Source organism: Magnolia sinica, chromosome 11, assembly GCF_029962835.1.
Source record: "Magnolia sinica isolate HGM2019 chromosome 11, MsV1, whole genome shotgun sequence".
Classification (NCBI taxonomy): Eukaryota; Viridiplantae; Streptophyta; class Magnoliopsida; order Magnoliales; family Magnoliaceae; genus Magnolia; species Magnolia sinica.
The window spans coordinates 80409289-80431292 of NC_080583.1; the positions used below are offsets into that span (position 1 = coordinate 80409289).

At 39.1% G+C, this 22004-nt stretch overlaps 1 protein-coding gene across 2 annotated transcripts; it reads left to right on the forward strand.

The window, feature by feature from the left end:
• Positions 1-356: 356 nt before the first annotated feature.
• On the forward strand, positions 357-15689 carry LOC131219463 (bifunctional TH2 protein, mitochondrial-like). 2 transcript variants are annotated; one of them, XM_058214613.1, is made up of 8 exons: positions 357-902; positions 1012-1120; positions 12767-13057; positions 13163-13577; positions 13693-13962; positions 14512-15116; positions 15207-15295; positions 15421-15689. In XM_058214613.1, exons 1-6 carry the CDS (start codon positions 640-642, stop codon positions 14934-14936), a joined length of 1773 nt encoding a protein of 590 aa, XP_058070596.1. In that variant the 5' UTR covers positions 357-639; the 3' UTR covers positions 14937-15116; positions 15207-15295; positions 15421-15689. The 2 variants fall into 2 exon arrangements, with proteins under 2 accessions (XP_058070596.1, XP_058070595.1); XM_058214612.1 differs by having other exon boundaries at positions 15207-15689.
• Positions 15690-22004: the final 6315 nt, after the last annotated feature.

Here is a 22004-nt window from a genome sequence, read left to right on the forward strand (position 1 = left end):
AGTGCCTCACCATTAGAAATTCCAAAGGGCCCATCTTAAGACTTCTGTAATTTTCATTTTCCATCCAACCTTTTGATAACGTCAAGAAGACCTTGATGAAAGGAAAATACAATTATCAGCTTGATAAAAAATAATTTTGGTCCACAAAATGTTTTTAATGGTCATTTATCAATGTTTCTAGTGGTGTGGTCCAAAATAGATTTTCATTTTCTTAAAGTTTGGGATGTTTCAATAAAATTAGATTAAAAAAGAGATGGACGGCATGGATATATAAAAAATACATAAATATGGGCCCCACACGGTTAGGATAACACCCATTAACATATACCCGGGTAACGGCTAATCCGCTCCTCTTCATTTTCCCATCGCGCGAACCACCGTACAGTTTCTCGAACTACAACCGCCGGTCCGGTCCGGTTTGGAACAGCTCCCACACTCACGAGAAGACCGTGAAGTAAACAGAACCGCCGACCTCTCTCTCCCCCATAAATATTCTCCCCCACCTCTCTCTCCTCCCATTTTCTTGCAAGCTCTCTCTCTCTCTCTCTGTTTTGATGCTCTCCTTCTTCCTCCGAAATCCGAACCCTTGGATCTCTCTCCAAATCAAGGGTTCATATTCGCCGAAATTTCCGATTCCTGATGAGATTCTCGCGTATCGGGCATCAGCTGTCCCCGTCTAAAACGGAGGGACGAAAGCAATCTCATCCCAATTTCTCAGCGATGGGTGTCGGTCGGAATGTAGAAGGTCCGTCGTATCGGTTCTGGATCAAGTTCCAGAAGCAATCCGTCTTCGCCGCGTATACACCGTTCGTTCTGTCTTTGGCTTCTGGAAGATTGGAATTGGAGACGTTCCGGAAATACATCGCACAGGATGTGTATTTCCTTAGGGCTTTCGTGCAAGCGTGAGTTCTTGAGCATTCTCTCTTTCTTTCTTTTTCTTGTTTAGGGTTAGGTTTGGTACTTTGTTTTGGTGAGATTGTGTTGAATTAGGATTTTTCTTTTCTTTTTTAGGTATGATATGGTGGAGGATTGTGCAGACGATGACGATGCAAAGGCGGCGATATGCTATTTGAGGAATAGGGCTTTGGAGGAGAAGAAAATGTATGATTTCTCAATGAAAGTAAGATTTTGAGTTTTTTCTTTTCCTTTTTATTTTTTTATTTTGATTGGTTTGATGTGTTATTTGGACGTTTGAATTGCTTTTTGCGTTCTTCTATTTGCAATAATTTCCATATCTGATTCAAGTAGACTCTTCTTCTTTTTCTTTTTCTTTTTTTCCTTTAAAAAAAAAAAGTATGGGTCCATTTGGATGTTTCTTGGAACATTTCAACATTCATTAGAAATCCATATCTGATCCGTGTAGCCTGTTTTTTTTTTTTTTTTTTAATTTAATTTAATTTTTTTTTAAATTATTTATTTAATGTATGGGTCCATTTGGATGTTTCTTGGAACATTTCTACATCAATTAGAAATCCATATCGGATCCAAGTAGACTCTTCTTTTTAACGTATAGGTCCGTTTTGGATGTTTCTTGGAACATTTCAACGTCTATTAGAAAACCCATCGCGGGTGGCCGCTTTTCTTTGAAATCATCATGTCCTGAAAGGGCATGTTTCTGCCACCAATTGCAATCAGACTTGAATTCAAACTGGTTGCAGTGTTTCCCATATTGCTACGAAGCAATGCAAATGTAAATAAAAAAAAAAAAAAAGGAAGAGAAACATTTTAAGAAGGCAAACCGGATCTGTCAAGACAAAAGTAACCGTTGAAGAGGATTAATGCTCGGAGAAATTTACTTCTCATGAAAGGCAAGCAAGATGCTGCCAAGATATATCAGGATTCTTGATTTATTGTTTCCAACACATGACTTATGATGGTTTGATTTCTATTGAACTCAAGGTATTTGATGGTTTGACATGTGCAAGTACTATGTTTTGATTTGTTTGGACCTCAAAAGATTTGACAGTTAGAGCAGTTCATGATCTATTCATTGGCAACCTCCAGATACCAAGAAGGTGCCAGTTGCTTAGGCTATTTTAGGCATTTGACTACCTTGTTTGGCACATACTATTCTATGGAGTCAATATATCATAAAGCAACATGTACATGATTTCTAAGTTTCATATCATACTGTTGAAAGTATTTACAAGAAATTCTTAACTTCTAGCATCATATTGCTCTTGAGAGAAAGCTTTGAGACCTCTTTACAAACAAGGGATTCTTTCAAAGAAAGCATCAAGGCCTTAGGATCTTGGTTTGAACTTTGAAGATTTATATCTATAATATATAACACGAGAATTTGGTCGACATTTTTACCCCTGGAATTTGTTCTTGAGAGATTTTAAAACACAGAATACTGGATGCGTCTGGCCCTTCAACTGGGTTTTTTCCTGTCATTTCAATTTCAAAGAAAGCATCGAGGCCTTAGGATCTTGGTTTGAACTTTGAAGATTTATATCTATAATATATAACACGAGAATTTGGTGAACGTTTTTACCCCTGGAATTAGTTCTTGAGAAATTTTAAAACACAAAGAATAGTGGTTGCGTCTGGCCCTTCAACTGGGGTTTTTTCTGTCATTTCAATTTTTCGGGAGAGTAGTACGCACCATTTCCTCTCCTATGCATGTAGCCCACACACGATGCAACCCGTAAGAATTTCATCCAACAAAAAACCATGTGGGGCCCACTGTGATGTCCTTGTGACATCCACTCCATCTATCATTTGTGGCAGCTCATGTTATGTTAGGAGGCCAAAACAGAGGCATATCTAAAATCAAGTGGGACAAAGCATAAAAAATAGTGAGATGGGACGCCCACAGTTTCAAACTACTCCAGTGATTCTCTTTTCTGTCTCTAGTAGCATAAAAACTGCTGATGAATCACGTACTCATGTTGAGGGATAAGGAAAGATCATAATTCCTCTGTGTGTGTGTGTGTGTGTGTGTGTGTGGCACGTGATAATGCAGCACGTGAGCACATCTCACAACAATTTATGATGTGAGATATACTCGATTGCTCACCTTCAATTGAACTTGATGAACATGGCATATATTAGATGCTTAATTAGGTGCATTTAATCTTTTCAGACTTGTTACTGTGTATGTGGCTATTGAAATGATACCGACTAGGAAAAACAAAAACCTTATGCACTCCAACTAAGTATTTGTGGACCTTTGGTTGGTTTTCTATGATTAAAGAAAAAAGAAAAGAATTTAACCCCTTTTTTGCATGGAATGAACTGGTTTTAGAAGTAGGCCTTATTTCAGTTGGGGGATGAGGGATGATTGGATGATCGGGAAGAAATATGCAATGCAATTATTTTTGAGTATAGTGTACACGAGATTGTGCGGGGTGGAAATTGGGTGTAGCTAAAACTCGATAACTTGTTGTTTAACCAAATATTAATTAGAAAGCTAATGGGATATGTTAAGAACGTAGCTCTTTTGAAGAAGGGATTAGGAAGCCATCTTTGATATTTCAGATGGCTTCATGTTGGCTTTTCACCAAATTTTTGGGCGGACGTGAAACGAGATTTAATTGCATTTCTAGAAAAAAATTCATAGAAGGAGAAGAGTTGGTAGGGAGATGTGATCTTCCTTCATTGCCATTATCCCTCTGAGAGGCTGGTGCTACATGTCAAAGTTTTTTAGCTATTAGCTTCATTGGGAGTGGACGGATAAAAGATCGCATTATGGCCTGTTTGGGAGGTTGGATTTGGAACCCCCTGGATTCGGAACCCCCTGGATTTGAAATCCTCCCAGTGTGTTTGGCACCCTGTAGTGTGAATCAACTTTAATCCAAAAGTACCTATGCATGGTATATTTACAGGGGTTTGAGTTTAAATTAGTAAATCAACTTTAATATCTCTAATTAGTGAGATATGTAATTTTTGACACAATGGTTGTGATAAGCCTGCTGAAATATATGCTTTGCCCGAAAATGATGAAATTCCAAGTCTCGGATGGGCCACAAGCACAAGATCATGTCTGAGTGACTAACCAACGATTTTTAATCGTTGATTTACATGGACAATGTTTAGACGGTGCTGATCATCATTAGAGGGTCATGTGCCCAATAGAATGATAGTGTATAGTGACACACATGTTACACCTGCAACTATTGAAATGATTTTAGATGTAATCCAAGCTCTCACTGTGGATTTGAAACCCCCTCAAGGAGGGGATTTGAAACCACTGGTTTCTTTATGCTGTCAAACAACCAAGGGATTTGAAACCCCCTCAAATCCCCTCGAATCCACGGTGCCAAACAAACCCTTATTCATCTATTCTCATCATCTTTTTGTTTAAGCATTGAAAGAAAACAAAAGATGAGAATAGAGGCGAAGGGTGACCCTCTTGTCGCCTTGCCAAACTTGAGAAGCAAAACAAACTGCACAAAAAGAGACAAGCCAAGGTGCCCCAATTGATGTAGGATGTATGAGATATTTTTGCACACACTACACAATTCAAAGGGATTAATTTTATAGGGTTTTTTCCCTTTGCAAGAGAATATTTCTCCCTAAACTCATGCTCTTTTATTTTATTTTTTTATTCCAATCTTCCTTTCATATGGCATGTATAAAGACACACATATAAAAACTCAATTACTCTTTTAACAACAAAAAGAAAAACAAATTACCACACACGTGTACTTAGATCTCTCCCCTCTTTTTTTTCTCTTATGCTTATCTCGAACTTCTATCTTCCAAGATATTAATCTATCTTATTAAATATCACTTAAGATTAAGATATTAATTTATTGTATTAAATATCTTCTAAGAGACAAATCTCTCAAAATTGAAACCATGAATGACTAAATATCACATCAAGGTCCTTCAAAATCTTTACTAGATAAAGACCTAAAAGAACCAATCTAGACCTTCACAAAGGGTAGTTATTTCTTAAAAATCTCTAAACATAAGCTGCATAACTCAACATGTGGGGCCCACTAGATGTGTTGTACCACTGGCAAACTAGGCTTTTGGGGCCCACATCTTCATTTCATACTTCTTGCGATCGCTCATGCTTGCATTATTCCTCACCAATAGGAAGGAACTCATCTTTGACTGGATAGACAATAGCAATCTACCTTTATAATGTGTCTTCCTTGTTGGCAGTAGTTGACCGTGAAGGCCCATGCATTGGGTTACCACTTGCATCAAATGGTGTTGTAGATCATGCCACGTTTTCGTTTGTCTTTGTACTACATATGCTAGGTGTGGGCTTCCACTTTTGTAGTTCTGGATTTGCAAGTCTATCCGCTCCTTGTTTACATGGTATTGCTATGTCACTATTGGACTCCGATTTCTGTGCTCTAACTGTCATTGGGATGGGACCGACATGTCCGTCTCATCTTTGACTCATATCGTAGAACACGCTTGTTCAACCATTGAGTTGCTCATCTCATCCTCCACCAGTCTAACTGTTGATACGTTGTCTGATCCAGTGTTCAAAATATCTGTATTGTGTTACGTATCGCACCCTTGGTATATAGATATGCATCAGTTATCACATGGGATATACTAGTTGTATCGCATAATGTATTTTTGTTGTTGGAAACATGGGGAAACATTAGGACATTGGTCGAATTTTTCAATGAAATTTCAGTGATTACTAAAAAAGGCATCAATACACACTTATAAATCAAAACATTACAAAAAACAAGTGCATATAATAGGTTTTCTTTGTATGAGGTCTTAATTTATGTGTTGTCTAACTGAATTGATGCAAGTATATTCAAAGTCTATTCATATATTTTATAAATGTAAGAAGACGTGTGGGATCACAAGCAATATATTCAAAAGCAAAAGAAGAATCACTAGATCAAGTTACATACATGTTTGATTTTATGTTTGGACACAGATAGCAACCAATTTGCGAGAAATTGGAGAATTTTGATTTTATTTTTTTTTAATTTTCCGCAACTTGGCCCATTTCCTCCAAATCTTGAAATTGAAGTTCTCAATCCATGAATGCAAATATCAATTTCACACTAATTTAACATGATTTACAGAAGAAAAAAAAAAAGGGTCAAAAATCGAAAATGCTCATCGGATTGAACATGTGGGATATATCGCACTACTTGTGCGTTTCACATCACACAGGTGTGATACAATATATATCATGGGGTATATCAGCTGATATCGTCGATATTTAAAACACTAGTCTGATCCATTAACTAATCCATCCGTTGATAGATTCATCTACTAGTTCATCAACCAACCCTTCACGTGGATCTTCTTTGATTGTGGCACTTCTCTAGGTACTTATCTTTGGATCTCTAGAAACTTCCTCTAATGAATCTTGGATTTGTTAATTGAAATTCTTAGATTCTTTGTATAACTAGAGAATCTTAAGTTTTACATCACAATTCACAAGTGTAGTCATGGCTCTCCAATTGTTCATCTCGTCAACCACGAGGATGAACAAATGGAACATGGTTGGAACCATTATCATTCGATTCCTTGATGTTGCCAACTTCTCATGCACGAGGAGGGACTCTTCGATGCTAAGTTTTGAGATTCCTCATGCTTCTGGGGCTCACCTAGTGAACAGGTTGGATTGAATATAAACAACATGGTGGGCCTTGGGAAAGTTCCTATGGTGGATCCCCCATTCCCACTATTCCTGTAGTGTGGCACACCTGAGTTTTGGAATGACTTGATTATTAAATTCAGGTACTAAATTAAGGTGGCACAACCAATGGATGGAGTGAATGTGACATAATATTAAGGTTGGCCCACAAAGCTTAGGTGTTGCATGTTATTCTTATACCATCATTTCCATATGGAATAGACTTCCTTTTTCAAACCTAGAGGACTTGATGCATTGAATGCTACCTAACTTAAGTCATTGGAATTTCAAGAACCCATGTAATTCCTTAATAATGTGTTTGATATTATAAAAATGCCCTTGACAGTCTTTAAAGTGTTGGGCTGGGGCTGACGGGCCTTTATACATGCTCGAGCCTAGCCTACTTAGTAAACGGGCTTTAGTATTAGGCTTAGGCTTGGTCCTCGGCCTAGATACTCCAATCCAAGCTTGGCCTAAAGTGGGCTAGGCTTGGAAGTCCAATGGGCCAAACTAGCCCATTGATAACCGGGAAATGCTCACCTGCGCACCAGTTCGCACAGAAGTGGTGCGAACTTTTTTGAGAACCCATCATAGGTGATGTGGATCCGAAATCTGAACCGTCCATGTGAAGCAGCACCTCATGAAACCCCCCGGGCCCAAGTTTTACTTTGATCCAAAACTTTGGTGGACCATGAAAAATGAAAATAGTTTCCTCCCTTGATTTGCATTTCTCTTTGCTATGGCCCATGAGAATTCTCGATCAGGGTGAAAATTTGCCTCTTAGGGTTTCATGGGATTCCACATCACATGGACCGTTCAGATTAGACACCCATGACACACGTGCAAAGGTGCGCACGTGCGTAGGTGTGTTGGTGAGCATGAATCTTGATAACCATGTTTGAGGGAGATAATCCCATATCTCAAGTTGTAGAGACTTTGGTTTGGACCTTGACATTTCGCAAAAGCAAGACTGAGGAAGAGATTGAAGACTTTACCTGCCTTATGAGCCCCACCCATCATTATGGGATTGACCCGATTTCTTGGGTGTTGAATGATCAAGGTATTATGTAACAGTAATGGCGGTCATAACAGCCACTGCCGTTATCGTTACGATATGGGCTGTAACGGCCATTACAATTTTTTTTTCATAAGATTAACAGTCGTTACACATTAGTTTAGGAAAAAAAAAACCTATACAGGACTGTTATGCGGCCGTTATGGGTCAATGTTTCCATAACGGCCGTTACGATCTCGTCATAACGTGTAACGGTTACCACCATTAACATGGCTGTTATGTAACTATTTTTGAATACCTTAGCAATGTTGATACCCTGGGGTGGCTTTTAGTCAAGTCATTCTATTCGGCTCTAGGTTGTCCTCACTCTATTGGCCCTTGTGACACATTTCCCTTATTTCGAAGTGTAAGGGCCCTCCTCGGTCCTAGCTTTCACCTGTTTAGTGGGTAAAAACAAGGGCTCATTATGGATAATCTTAGTAAGAGAGGAATGTGCGTTACGAATGGGTGCCTTTTTGTGTTTGAATGAGGCAGAATCGATGAATCATTTATTTATCCATTGCCTGTTTACTGATTATATTTGGGGATTTTTTTATTTATTTATTTTCACTCCTTAAGGTAATGTTGGTTATGCCACAAACCTACGGTGGAGCTAATGAGGGCCTGACATGGGGGCAGGAAAGGCAGTAGTAGAAGTTTGATTATTTGGCATCTATCCATGCTAGCAGTGCTTTGCACGGTGTGGCTTGTATGCAATAATCAGGCTTTTTAGGACAAGTCAAGTTTCCCAAATTTGGTATTTCTAAAAGCTAAGGGCCTCCTTGGAAAGATGCATTGCATTGCATTAGATGGAATTAACACCATTATTACATAATGATTATATGTCTGAAAATGCCGTTGTATTTTTATCATCCAATCCCACGATTGGGAACAAATTCTTCCTTCGGGAAAAACATCGTATTACGTGAAATCAATGTTTGGTCAATGCTGGAAATGTAATCAATAGACTAGATGGATTTCACAATTGATGTCGGTAACCTATATTCATAAGCAACTCGAGTGTCACTTCCAAATGGCGCATATGGATGGACAATGTGGATAAAACACATGCATAAATGTGAGGCCACAGGTGTTGTGGATTTCAAAATCCACCAGAAATTTCATTGCATCTTCTGCTGGGACTGAAAGGTCAAATACTTGGATTAATCCAATCCTTCCCATCGATTCCAAACATTAGATGGAATTTATATCCCACCTAATGCAATGCAATACTACCTAATCCCACATTTCAAACATACCCTAACTGTTTTGTAATTAAATGGGTGTGTGCTTCTAAGGCTCTTGGATAGAAGTCAAGGGGCTTTAAGTGGATTCTTGGGGTATTTATTCTTTGCACTTGGAATTGTGCCTTAGCATCCTTTTTTTTTTTCTTACCCCTTGTAAAAGAAGAAGAAGAAGAAAAGAAATGGACTAAGTGGAACCCAAACTAACACCTTACACTAACGAATGGAGAGTCATCCTACACATCCCCTTGATCCATAATGATAATAGGTGCTGCTTGAGATGGTCTCTAATTTTCAATCTTTTTTGTTGTATTCTCGAGGGAAATCCTAACAAACCAGGAATTCCTGGAATTCTCGATTTTCTTCTTTTTGGTAGTGACTATTTCTGAACAATAGTTCTTCAAAACACTTCTTCAGGCGTTAGAGAAGGTTGAGACTGGGAGACCTACTTTCCTGTCCCCATTTGTAATTGTCAAGAAGGTACTTAGCAGAATGATGAAGAAAAGAATTGAGGAGTGCATCATATCCTGTTTTAAAGGTAGATGAATCGGATTTTCAGGTGTTGTATCTTCAGCTCACGGACAATACGTTTTTAGCATGTGATTCTTCTAGGGAATATATTGCGAGGCTGAAGTCTGATGGAATGAGGTATTTTCATATCAAAAGGAGAACTGGTCCAAGTAAGAAATCATTAGGGTAAACATGACGGAGAGCTTCGTGGCAAGTCTTGCAGCGATCTTGGGTTGTAGGGCTGGTTCCTTCTCATTAACTTGACCTTCCACTTTGTATCAATGTGGAAAGAAGACTATCCAGAAAAGTATCTATTGTTGGAGTGAAATTATAATAAATCATAGTGACCTTTTTCTAATTTGCTAATCTATTATATGCCCCTTTGTCACATCCAAAAAGCCTGTTGGATATATCGGAATGGCTACAAGGAGACTTACTATGGCAGGGAAGGGAGGAGAAAGAGAAGTTTTATCTTATCAGGTCGAAGTATGCAATCCGAGAGATATGGGTGGCCTTTGAATTAGAAGATTGAAGACTATGAACACAGTTCTTCTTAGGAAGTGGTTATGGAGGTTCTTGCAAAATGAGGATAGCTTATGGAGGGTGATGATCTCTAAATATGGCCTCCATGATGGTTGTTGGATGCTCCAACCTAATGTCAATTCTCGAGGGTAGGGGTTTGGAGGGCAGTTGTAAATTCAAAGAGGGCATCATGTATGGGGTTGATAATGGATATTGTAATTCTTTTTGGGGAAGGTAACTGGGAAGGAACACATTGAGAATCTCTATAGGTTGGTAGTGGAAAAGGATATCACGATTGACAAATGTTTCTTAAGGGAGGGTGATCAGGTTATCCAGTTCATTCCACTCAAGAGGAATTTGAACAAAGTGGAAGTCAACTCCTTCCCAGTCGTTGCTTCTATTGGAGGATGTCTTCATACCAGTGTGGGATTAGACTGTATGGTTTCGAAGATAACGAGTCTCATATTCTTTTTTTTGGAGAGAACTGGTGCACTGATGGTTATTTTGGAAATGCTTTTAAGAATCTCTGTAGGTTGGAGCTGGAAAAAGACAATGGTTGATGGATGTTCTTGAGGATGCATGATTGATTGTTTGGTACATCCCACTCTAGGAGAAATTTGAATGATGTGGAAATTGACTCATTTTCTCAGTTGCTACTTCTATTGGAGGATTCTTCAACCTAGTGATAGGATTAGGTTCCTTGATTTGAACAATGGCCCTTTCTAGTGTGGTCTTTCTATAGAAGAATCATGGGTGTGGGAGATGCAATGCTATAAGCTCATGTTTACTTGGGTGGTAGAGAAAGATGAAGTTCTTATGCTGGATCATCTCTCTCAATAGCGGACAGATATATCGTCAATGGTTTTTGTCTTAAAGTTGAGGAGACAGGCATCTCTTCATTCATTGCCACTTTTCTAAGAAAATGTGGAATAACATTCTCAACTTAGCTTTCCTAGGTATAAATAAGTAAGCTTCGTCACTCGACCGATAGATCGAGGGATTGGGATTGGCTAAAAAAAAAAAAAACTTGTTGGGGAGAGTTGAATGATGACTTCATCTGTGGATAGTGTCCTACATGCATGGAAGTTCAGTTTCAAAAGTCAGAGAGCTAGTAGCCTGTGGTGCTTATCCCTTCCCGCATTATGGGGGATGATATGGAAAGACATGAATAATAGAGGCTTTATAAATGGACTAGAACCTTGACCGAAGTGATGGCAAAATTCATTGGACTTCGGTACACTACTAATTTATTGTACTGTCCAAAAATGATCTGAAGAGATGTTGGATGTGGTTTATGGAGGATGATTTCCATTCTCGTCTAAATCCACACCACCTGGAAGGCTCTTTCAAGGGGGATCCAGAAACTAAACTTTAATGGGTGCTCAAGGGGCAACCTTGGCCAAGCGGTAACTAGAGATATCATAAGGGATGACCAGGGAGGTTCATCGAGTCTTTGTTAGTCCTATTGGTTTGTGATTTGAATGAGGTGGAAATCAGGGCTCTATGGACAGGCCTAAATGAACTCATCTGTATGAAGGCCCTTGCAATTACTGAAGGTGATTCTTAAAGTGCCATTAATTGGGCATCCTTGGATCGTGGATACATTGGAGATCGGGAAGATGGCGGAGGACATTAGAGAGTTAAGTGAAGCACTTCTTTGGCATCATCTGCTTGCATTTTTAGGGAAGGGAAATGACTCTTCTATTCATCATTTATTGTTTGAAAGTGCTTGCCCTTTGTAATCTTTTTGTTGTCTTTCTATAACACTATTTTCTTCTCTCCAGAAGAGTGTGTATTCATGAGCATGCATGCTTGGGTGTGGGATAGACATTATGGGTGTGGGTGGAAGTGTGCTTGCTCTTGTGGGTGGGTGGGTGGGTGGGTGTGCACTCGTGGGTGTGTGTGCGGGCAGTGTTCAAGAGATTGTTAGTATTGCATGTATTGGAGACCTGAGATATGGAAGCATACATCGATATCGTTGATAAAATCATAGACACTAGGGAATTTATCACTATTTGAGTCAATATGAGGAAAATGTGGATTTTTTTTTTAGTGAAACTTCGGAAGATCTTAAAAGACATGATTAAAAACTTGGGACTCAAAAATATTACAAAAAATAACTATATATAATAGGTTTCCATTGTATAGTGGCATAAACTGTGTTGTAGGAAAAAAAAAATATTTAATTAATAAATATTTTTTAATGCTCTAATATTTAATAAATAAACATGATTTTAATGCTCTAAATTTTTTTATTTTAAATAATGCAATATTTCTGCTCATATAATAAGCCAATTTAAAACACCCAAGAAAATGGGATTTTTTTAATTTTTTTTTTAAAAGATGGTTAAGAGGGAGATGACACATACAACAATATGTGAAGACACACGTGCAACACTGCACAATATCTAAGTGAACTATGCCCACAACTGATAATAAATGCCTAATAAAGGAAGAAATGATGAATGGAAAAGGAAAGCTCCATTGCATGCAGCAATGCTCCTTGTTAGGTTGGGTAGAGGGTTACTAAATAGTTTGTGTGTGTTGCACACACCCAAACTACTTCATCTTCACTTGGTACCCTTACACCTGTTGAGGCAAGTTACAGGATTTTACCCATCTAGGATTTGATTTGTGATAAACATACGTTGAGAAGGTAACAACATCTTGATATTATCTACATAGTTGAACACAGACCAGAGACTTTTATGTTCTATGGCTGCACTTTGTGCTATATTTGGAGGAGATTTGAGCCCCTATTTTCAAGTGCGGTATTGACGTGTTTGCTTTTCCAGTCATTTTGTGTCTTTGAAGAATATTATCTTTGCAATGGTACTTCGGTGATGGAAACCAGTTATGCAGGAATGGGGTGTGGACCTTGCAAAAGAGAGCTCTCCGAACCCTGCGACTCTTAAATATACAGATTTCCTGCTAGCGACCGCTTCAGGAAAGGTTGAAGGAGGAAAAGGCCCTGCCAGAATTGCAACTCCTTTTGAGAAGACAAAACTTGCTGCTTATACATTAGGAGCGGTGACTCCTTGCATGAGGCTCTATGCCTTTTTAGGTAAGGAGCTTCAGTCATGTCTGGATCCTGCAGAAACCAGTCACCCCTATAAGAAGTGGATTGGCAGTTATGCCTCTGAAAGTTTTGAGGTTTGGCTCGTATTTAATCTGACATACTTGCCAATATTGTCGACTGTCTTAAAAGACTTTTACTGAAGTATGGCTGTGCATTGTTGTCCTTCTGAACCAACACAGGCAGCAACTATGCAAACTGAGGAAATGCTTGACAAACTAAGTATCTCTTTGACGGGGGAGGAGCTTGAAGTCATAGAAAGGCTTTATCATGAAGCTATGAATCTTCTGATAGAATTTTTGTCTGCTCAGCCAATTGTTCATCGAACTGTAGTCCCTTTCTCAAGAATGCAGGAGCCAGCGGAGCGCCATCTCGTTATATTTTCTGATTTTGATTCGACGTGTACTGTTGTTGATTCCTCTGCCATCTTAGCAGAGATTGCGATATTAACTGCACCCAAAGCTGATCCTAGTGGACCTGAAAATCCAATTGTTCGAAAGTCGTCAGCTGATCTAAGGAGCTCGTGGGATGTTCTTTCTAGTCAATATACTGAGGAACATGAACAGTGGATACAGAGCATTATGCCCAGTGAAAGAGGTAATTGAAAGCAGTTCCTTTTGCAGTTTCATTTCTTTAATCAATACTGGAAGAAGCAAAGGAGGCTTTATGAGGAGGCGCTATTTATATTTTGCTTCCTGCCATTGCTTTTCAGTGAATGCATTTAACTATGAAGGTCTATGTAAAGCACTTGAGCAGCTTTCGGACTTCGAAAAACGAGCAAATTCTCGAGTCATTGAGTCTGGAGTGTTGAAGGGCTTGAATTTAGAGGGCATAAAACGGGCAGGGGAACGCCTAATTCTCCAAGATGGTTGTGTGGGTTTTTTCCAGCAGATTGTAAAGAAGAAGGAAGAGCTTAATGCAGATGTCCATATACTTTCATATTGTTGGTGTGGAGATCTCATTAGGTCAGCTTTTTCATCAGGTAAAAAAATTTTCTCAGAACTTGTTGAACTTGTAAAATATAGTCTTCCAATGCGTAGCTTGGTACATGCCTATTCTGTCATTTACTCTGAATGTTTATACACTTCTTTTTTTTTCCCTTCTTTTTTTTCTTTCTTTTCTTTTTCTTTTTTTTTTTTTTGGAGGGGGGGGGTGGAGGGTAACAATTTTATTAAAAGAGAACAAAGGCCAAAAAAGGTCACAGACAAATTACAAGACTATCCAGGATAAAGACGAGAGGCAAGCTATAATATTCGAGGCTCAGTCCATTTTATCCTATTTTTCCATCTTAAAGATCTCCAAAACTAACCCACTATGATTATGGAAGCACTGATTATTCCTCTCCCCATGAGGCCCAAATGCCTGCCGAAAAGGACACTCTGTGATGATGATATGATTGATGGGTTGAATTTGAAGAGACAACCTGCTATATTTATTGTCTTTCATTTTAAAGAAATAGGGACCACAAATGAATACTTTTGTGTTGCTGCTGGGAGATAATGAGAAACTTTTTTTTCTTTGCTTTGAGCAGGAGGTTTAAATGTTTTGAATGTACGCTCAAATGAGTTTGCTTATGAAGAATCTATTTCCACGGGGAAAATCCTGCAGAAGGTGGAATCTCCCATGGACAAGCTTCGGGATTTCAAAGACATCTTGAAGAACTGTAGTGAAGGCGGCAAACGTATATCAGTTTACATTGGTGACTCGGTGGGTGACTTGCTTTGCCTGCTTGAAGCAGACGTGGGCATTGTCATCGGATCAAGCTCAACCCTAAGGAGAGTGGGTCGTCAGTTTGGTGTCTTTTTTGTTCCCTTGTTCCCTGCTTTGGTCAAGAAACAGAAGGAATTCATTGAAGGGGTCCCATCTACTTGGAAGGGACTGACTGGCACTCTTTATAGGGTCTCTAGTTGGGCAGAAATACATGCCTTTATTTTGGGGCTACACAATCATCTTTGATGAGTTTTCTTTTCCGTGCTCATCCCTTTTTGCTTAGAAGTTAGAATGAAGCCAGGCATTATCCCTGGGATGAATATCTTGATGGTGGTGAATTTTATGAAGTGCCACCCATCAACTCTTTCTTCTTTTCTTCAATTTGGACTGCTGTGCAGATTCAGTTGCCGGGATTCACACATTATGGTCTGTTTCTTCATCCCATCTCAGCTTTGTTTTCAGCATGATCTTTTTGAATGAAGATCTAATGTTTTATGAGCATTTTCTATTTTCCAGGCAATGAGCAGTCAAAGAGGTGGAGTAAGATATAAGATGCTGTTTGTCTGAGTAGATTTTGATGCAAGTGAAATTCTTTTACTGGGGATGTAAGTGCAATTCTTTCACTTGGGTTTGGAGTTTGGAAGATGCATGCCGCTTTAGTTTCACAGGGTGGTATTAATGCTGGTCATCTTGTTTCATGAATTTTTACTGGGGTGAGTTTCATGTAAAGCTTCCGACTCTGCCCATTTTTTGTGTTCGATTGGCTCTCCAATGGACGAATGGCTGGAACTTGTGGGTATCATTTCTTACTAAGTTCTCTTCCTGTCGAAACCTGTAGTAATCTGAAGAAGGGCTACTTTTGCCTGAAAAGCTTTATTATTATTATTATTATTATTATTTTATTTTTTTTGTTGCCACTCCACACTGTAGTGGAATCATTCCCCATGAAATATACACCAAAACAAGTAAGTATGCTTTATGAATGCATGGTTAAAACGATTCAGCGACTTGGATCAACTCGTTCTTGGTCCTGAGTTAGACTCAGGACTTGTCTGAGTCGAGGCTGAATCAGCCCAACTCACCTGATTCTGAGTAAAAACTCGGATGAATCACATCAGACTCTCATCCTGAATCTTAGAACCATGGGACGGTCTGGTTCACCAAACACCATTGAGTCCACACTATAATTCCCCTTTCTTGGGTCTCCCTGTGTGATCCGTAACAGCAATTTTCTGTAGTGTTGGTACAATGCATTATGCCGTTACTGTGCGATTGTATATCACATCCCTGTTTGGATCTTTGGAATGATGCTCCATCCAAAATGGGACCTACAAAATAGTGGATTTCGAAGCCCCAAGTTAATGCATGTGTTTTATTCATGCCATCCATCCATATGCGCCTTTTACCCGTGACATTGGAGTTGCATATGAGTGACCCGTATCAGTTGTGAAATCTAGTACACTGATTACAATTCCAACGTCATATAGACCTGACTTTTGGGGCATTCCATGGTCACCATGCATCGCCTAATGGTCGGTGTCAGATGGCGTACACACAACAAAGTGGCCCACGTAAAGGTGGATAACTTCCTACACACAGGTGAATCACTCGGTAGAATATCCTTATTCTATAAGTACTTGCAGAGGCACCTACGGCATCCATGAGTTTACTAAGAGGAAGATTGATACTCTGGCAGATTGGGATATGATACACAGGCACTTAAAAATTACTTAGGAAATGCATGCATGGCATAAAACTAATACGCGTGTCATACATCACGTACGAATAACACGTGACTTAATCTGTTTATTTTGAATAAGACGCCGTATTTAAAATTTTTAAAAAAAAAAAAAAAAAAAAAAAACTCGTTTTATTGGGTAAGGTAGTAGGGTTGTTAACCAGCTGGATTTGGGTGGCCCATCAAATCAACCGTCTAGATCACCAAACCATGCGCACTGGCCAAGGACGGATCATAGACAAAGTCGCAGCGAGAATAAAATAGCAACCATCAAGATGGTGGTCATCAAAATGGATAGTTGAGAATAAAACATGGCATATCAGGTTGTTAAGATCATCGGATCATTACCAGTTTTGATCCTCTCCATCCATATCGGGGCCCAAGATTTGGACGGTCTGGATTGGCGTCCACATATGCCACGTGTCCATAATTATAAAATGAAACAGATAGGAGGAAAACATGTCTCAGCCAACCATCCGACTAAAGAGAGATTGAAATCTGCTTAATTGTGCGGGTAAATGATATCCGCAAGCCTCAATGCAATTACTTGGAGCGGTTACATGTTCATGTTCTTTGATACTTTCAATTTCCATGCATTGCAAGGTGATTGTGATTGCTCCAGCCTTTTGGATTTCCAGTTCATGATTGTCATTGATTTTCTAGTGTGAAACATCAAATATTCATATGGGTATTTTTCAAAATCACACCTTCCAAGGTATTTGAATCTGAATGTGGTTTTTCTCATCCGGAGCTTGTGTAAATGGAGGTAATGGGTAATGGAACTGGACGTGAATGAACTGGGAGTATATGGCTTACATAATTGTGTTTGGATGGGAGTAAATGAAATTTATTTGTAATTCAAATATTTTGTTTGGATGGAAGTAAAGGGAGGAATTGGAATGCATTAGAATTTTTCAATATATTCACGGGAACGTATATGATATCTTAAATCAACATCGTAAACAAGTGTACATATATGTGATATTTGAGAAAATGATTATAATGAGCTCATTAAAATATATACTTTAGCCAAAAAAGATGAAATTTTAAACCTCAAGTGGGCCACAACAGTAAGGATCACAGACAAGCATCTTGCTAATGTTTTTTAACCATCCGTTTAGATGGTCAACATTTGGACAGTTTGGATCATTTTCTTAGTGTGATTTTAGTGATGTAGCTAATAATTAGATTATTTTGAAGTATTATTAGTGTGCCATGTATGGGGACATACTAGCAGCACTTTTGTTTACTTTGTGCAACTCTCAAGGAGCTCAAAAAGGCATTTTATCCCATTTACTTCCAAATCCATTTCATTTGCAAGCCCATTTACTCTCACATTTCATTTCATTTCCCTACATTTACTCTTATCCAAACATATTTCAAATGTCATTTACTTCCATTTTATCTCATTTCTCTCTATTTACTTCCATTTACTCTCATCCAAACAGCCCATCGAGGATCATTTGGGAGCTTGTAAATGGAGATAAATGGGAAATAGAATTGGAGGTAAATGAATTGGGAGTAAATGGTTTACTCAGTTGTGTTTGGATGAGAAAAAATAAAATGCATATGAAACCTAAATATTTTGTTTAGATGGGAGTAAATAAAATGCATTTAAAATCTAAATATTTTGATTGGATGGGAGTAAATTAGAGGAATTGGATTTCATTTGAATTTTTAAATATATTCACATAAATATATGTAATATCCCAAATCAGCTTTAATGTCCCAACTTGGTGTATGTATGTGATATTTAATAGAATGATTGTAATAAGTCCATTGAAATATCAACTTAAGCTAAAAATGAGAAAATTTCAAGCCTCAAATGGGCCACAAACTTAAGGGCCACAAATATGCAACTTGCCAACATTTTTAACTGTCTATTTAAGCGGCCAACCTTTGGACAGTTTTGATCATTCTTTTGGTGCAATTTTAGTGATGTACCAAATAATTTGATTGTTTTGGAGTAACATCAATGTGTCGCGTGTATACCGGACATATGCATGACAACACCTTGTATGCATTACGGCACCTTTGTTTACTCGTGCGACTTTCCAAGGGAGTTCAAAAGTGCATTTCACCGCATGTACTTCCAAATCCTCTCATGCTGATTATTTCATTTTTACTCCCATTTCATTTCATTTCCCAGAACAACCTTGCATCCAACAAATAAATGCCGGTCTAATGTTGCGAAACTTAAACACCGGAAGTCTGGCCTAGGAACTGCCACCACCAGCCATAGAAGGGTGACATTCTGATGTTAAACATACTAATGCTAGATCAGCTACTATGAAACCGAAAACTTCCAGAAACTTAAAAGAGTCTGACTTCCTCTTCTTTTGGCATCATTTTTCCTTTGAGCTGCATTTCTTCTTCTTTCGGCTTTGCTTGAGAGGGTTAGGATCGACAGATTAGTCTCCTGTACGATAGGGGCTTTCACTTCCTTCTTTTCGGATAAGGAGTTTAAAGATTTTCTTCACATCAATTTTTTACGTCTCGTATTTTTGCAAGAAGCCTTGGATTTTACAGCAAGAGTCCGACCTGTCATTTACAAACAGCACTGTCATCCGCATACAATAGGTGAGAATGACAAGGCAACACCTTAAAGCCATAACTAAGGACCTTCATAGCAATAATAAAGAGGCTCGAGGACAAGGGATCATCCTGCCGCAGCCCACAGCTGGACTGGAAGAAGGCTGCCGCATGGATGTCCATTAGCATGAGTGGGCAGTCTATCAAGGAGGAGTTTAGATGTGAGGACTTCAAGGAGGTGTCGTGATTGAGGCTGTGGCCGCCGATTCAGTACCAAGGCATTCACTAGCGAGGTAATCTCTTGGAGTAGATGTGGCAGGGAGATGCCACGTCTACTAGCCCCCGAGAAGCCATTTGGACCAGAGCACCATCCACTAGGAGGCTTGTGATGGCGGATTTAACTTACTCTAAATAAGGTTCCAACATCAAATTCTCATTGTCCTCCAAAGAGATGACATTAGGAATGCAATCAATCATCTCCACAGGGTTTATGCAAGCTTCAGCTACAAAAAGCTTGGAGAAGCGATCAACGGCTTCTAACTTATTCTGATTGGGCCTCTGAAATTGCTTCACTCGAGTTTAGCTCGATGCTCGTAATAGAACACTTCTTGTTATGCTCTAACACTGAGTTGTGAAAGAATTATTAGCACATTCAGATAATTCTTGTAAAAGAGATATGAATTAGCACATTCAGATAATTCTTATAAAAAATAATAATAATAAATAAATAAATAAATAAGAAAAGAAAAGAAAAGAAAGAAAGAGGCATACTTTACCTTCTACTCAGCGTTAGAAGCAGATGAAGAAAACCCAAGTTTATTGGAGATCCCGGTACTTTCATTTTCAGTAATCATCGGCTCTAAAATGGCAACAATGCACCCATTGAACTTCCTAATGATCTGCTTCTAACTACGAACCATGTTGACATTGCCAACACCACAGGCATTCCACGCTATCACACTAACATCAGAAACACAACCTGTGTTCACTGCCTGTTGTTTCAACTTTCTGAGGCGATCTGTCCACATTGCTTCATCATCTCCAGAAGTGCATGATTCTCTGTGATGTTGTAACAAAAACGGGTTTTCTAGAACTATATTGTTGTTTTTATTGATTTCCAACACGACGCTGACTTCTGATTCTTTCAGTATGGCTCCTTCTCTACTGAGAAATTTCCCTAATGTCAGACATGGTCTGCATGCTAGCATGCAACTTATCCTCTTCCATGTCCTTGTCAGAGAAATAGGAGGACAGATCAATAGTAAGATTAACCTGTCTAAGCTCCTCTTCCTCTATCTGATATTCTGCTAATTTACTGCCAGTTTTAACATCTGAACTCGTTTCTGAACTTCCAATATACAGAGGAGACTTCGAGCCGGGGATGACATTCTACTAAAAATTGTCTTGGAACCATTGACCTTTCCCTGAACCAAATTTCCTCCCTAATATTCCCATCCAATGGACTATTATCTGCTGATAATGCTCTTCTCGGACTATGTTGAAACTACCTACATGAGCTTGCTGAGATCTGTCCATAGTCTTCACTTGCAAGGGCAAGAGTGGTGGGGCTATTAGGGGTTTCTCAATGAATGAATGATTGACATCACTCAGTCTCCTCCCACAGCTGAAGATCTGGGATCCCATTCAGGCTTGCCTTAGCAGCTGAGCCAGCCTCTGCAGCTCCAACTCTACCACCGTTGCTGGAACTAAATGGAACAATTACAGGCCTGATCACTGCTTCACCAGAGAAACGGGGATGCTACAAAGTCAACAGCAGCTTTGACAGCTTCCAAATCCTAACCCGTGGAAGTCAATTTGATTTCCTCACTGGCCTTTGCACAAACATTTGGTGGGCCACGGAAAGCCCTGTTTCCATCCTGGATTCCGTTCTGGAGGGGATTGCTAAGAGCATAGCTAACTGGGGGCTCAGATGGACCATGGTGGTGGAAGGAGTGTTCCACCCACTCCTTGGTCCCCTCTGGTTGCTGCATCCTACTTAGATTTCCCAAACTCAAGGAACAATCAACCTGCACTGAAATTAGTTTGATCGTCACGAACCAGTTCAAGAACTTTACTGAAATCCATCCCAAGAAGCAAAAGAACCTTAATCCAAGCAAATACCCAGAATGTTCCATACAGAGTTCAACTATCCATTTCAATTACATGCCCTAATCTCCATGAGAACTGACTCGTCCCAAGCCCGGATTGGAACAGCAAAGATCCGAATCCAGATCCCTTGACTACCCATCACAGAAGATGGTGACTCGGTCTCCGCCTTCAATAGCTTCATAGATCTGTGTAACTCCATTTCAATTCGAAGGAGATGAGAGGAGGTCCAGATAAATTTTTCATCTCCTTCAAATCTAGAATGTTCCATACAGCGTATCTAGAAAAGTGAAGCCCATCAACCAGGTTAAGAACAACGACATTCCGATCCTCTCCAATTCCTACCAACAGGTGTAACAGCCCTCCCTCCCTCTCTCTCTCTCTCTCTCTCAATTTCGCTCGCTCTAGTCTTGCCACCTACTCCCACTCCCTACCTACGTCCAATGTTCGAAATATCGGTATCGCATTAAGTATCACACCCTTGGGATACGGATACGTATCGGTTATCGCATGGGATATATTGGTTGTATCACGTAATGTATCGATGTTGTTGGAAGCATGGGGAAATTGGTCAAATTTTTCAATGAAACTTCAGTGATTGTTAAAAAAGACGTCAACACACATTTATAAATCAAAACATTACAAAAAATAAGTGTGCATAATATGTTTTCTTTGTATGGGGTCCTAATCTATGCGTTGTCTAACTAAATTGATGCAAGTATATTCAAAGTCAATTCATATAATTTATAAACGTAAGATGTGTGGAAACACAAACAATACATTCAAAAAAAAAAAAAAGAATCACTAGATCAAGTTATATACATGTTTGATCTTATGTTTGGACACAAAGATTGCAACTGATTTGCAAGAAAGTGGGAAATTTTGATTTTTTTTCAATTTTCCGCAACTCGGTCCATCTCCTCAAAATCTCGAAATTG

Excerpts from the sequence above, each read along its gene's own strand:
- LOC131219463 (XM_058214612.1), top strand. The coding sequence starts at position 640 with ATGAGATTCTCGCGTATCGGGCATCAGCTGTCCCCGTCTAAAACGGAG. Across the intron at positions 1,121-12,766 it reads TGTATGATTTCTCAATGAAA|GAATGGGGTGTGGACCTTGC; the intron begins GTAAGATTTTGA and ends CCAGTTATGCAG. Across the intron at positions 13,058-13,162 it reads ATGCCTCTGAAAGTTTTGAG|GCAGCAACTATGCAAACTGA; the intron begins GTTTGGCTCGTA and ends GAACCAACACAG.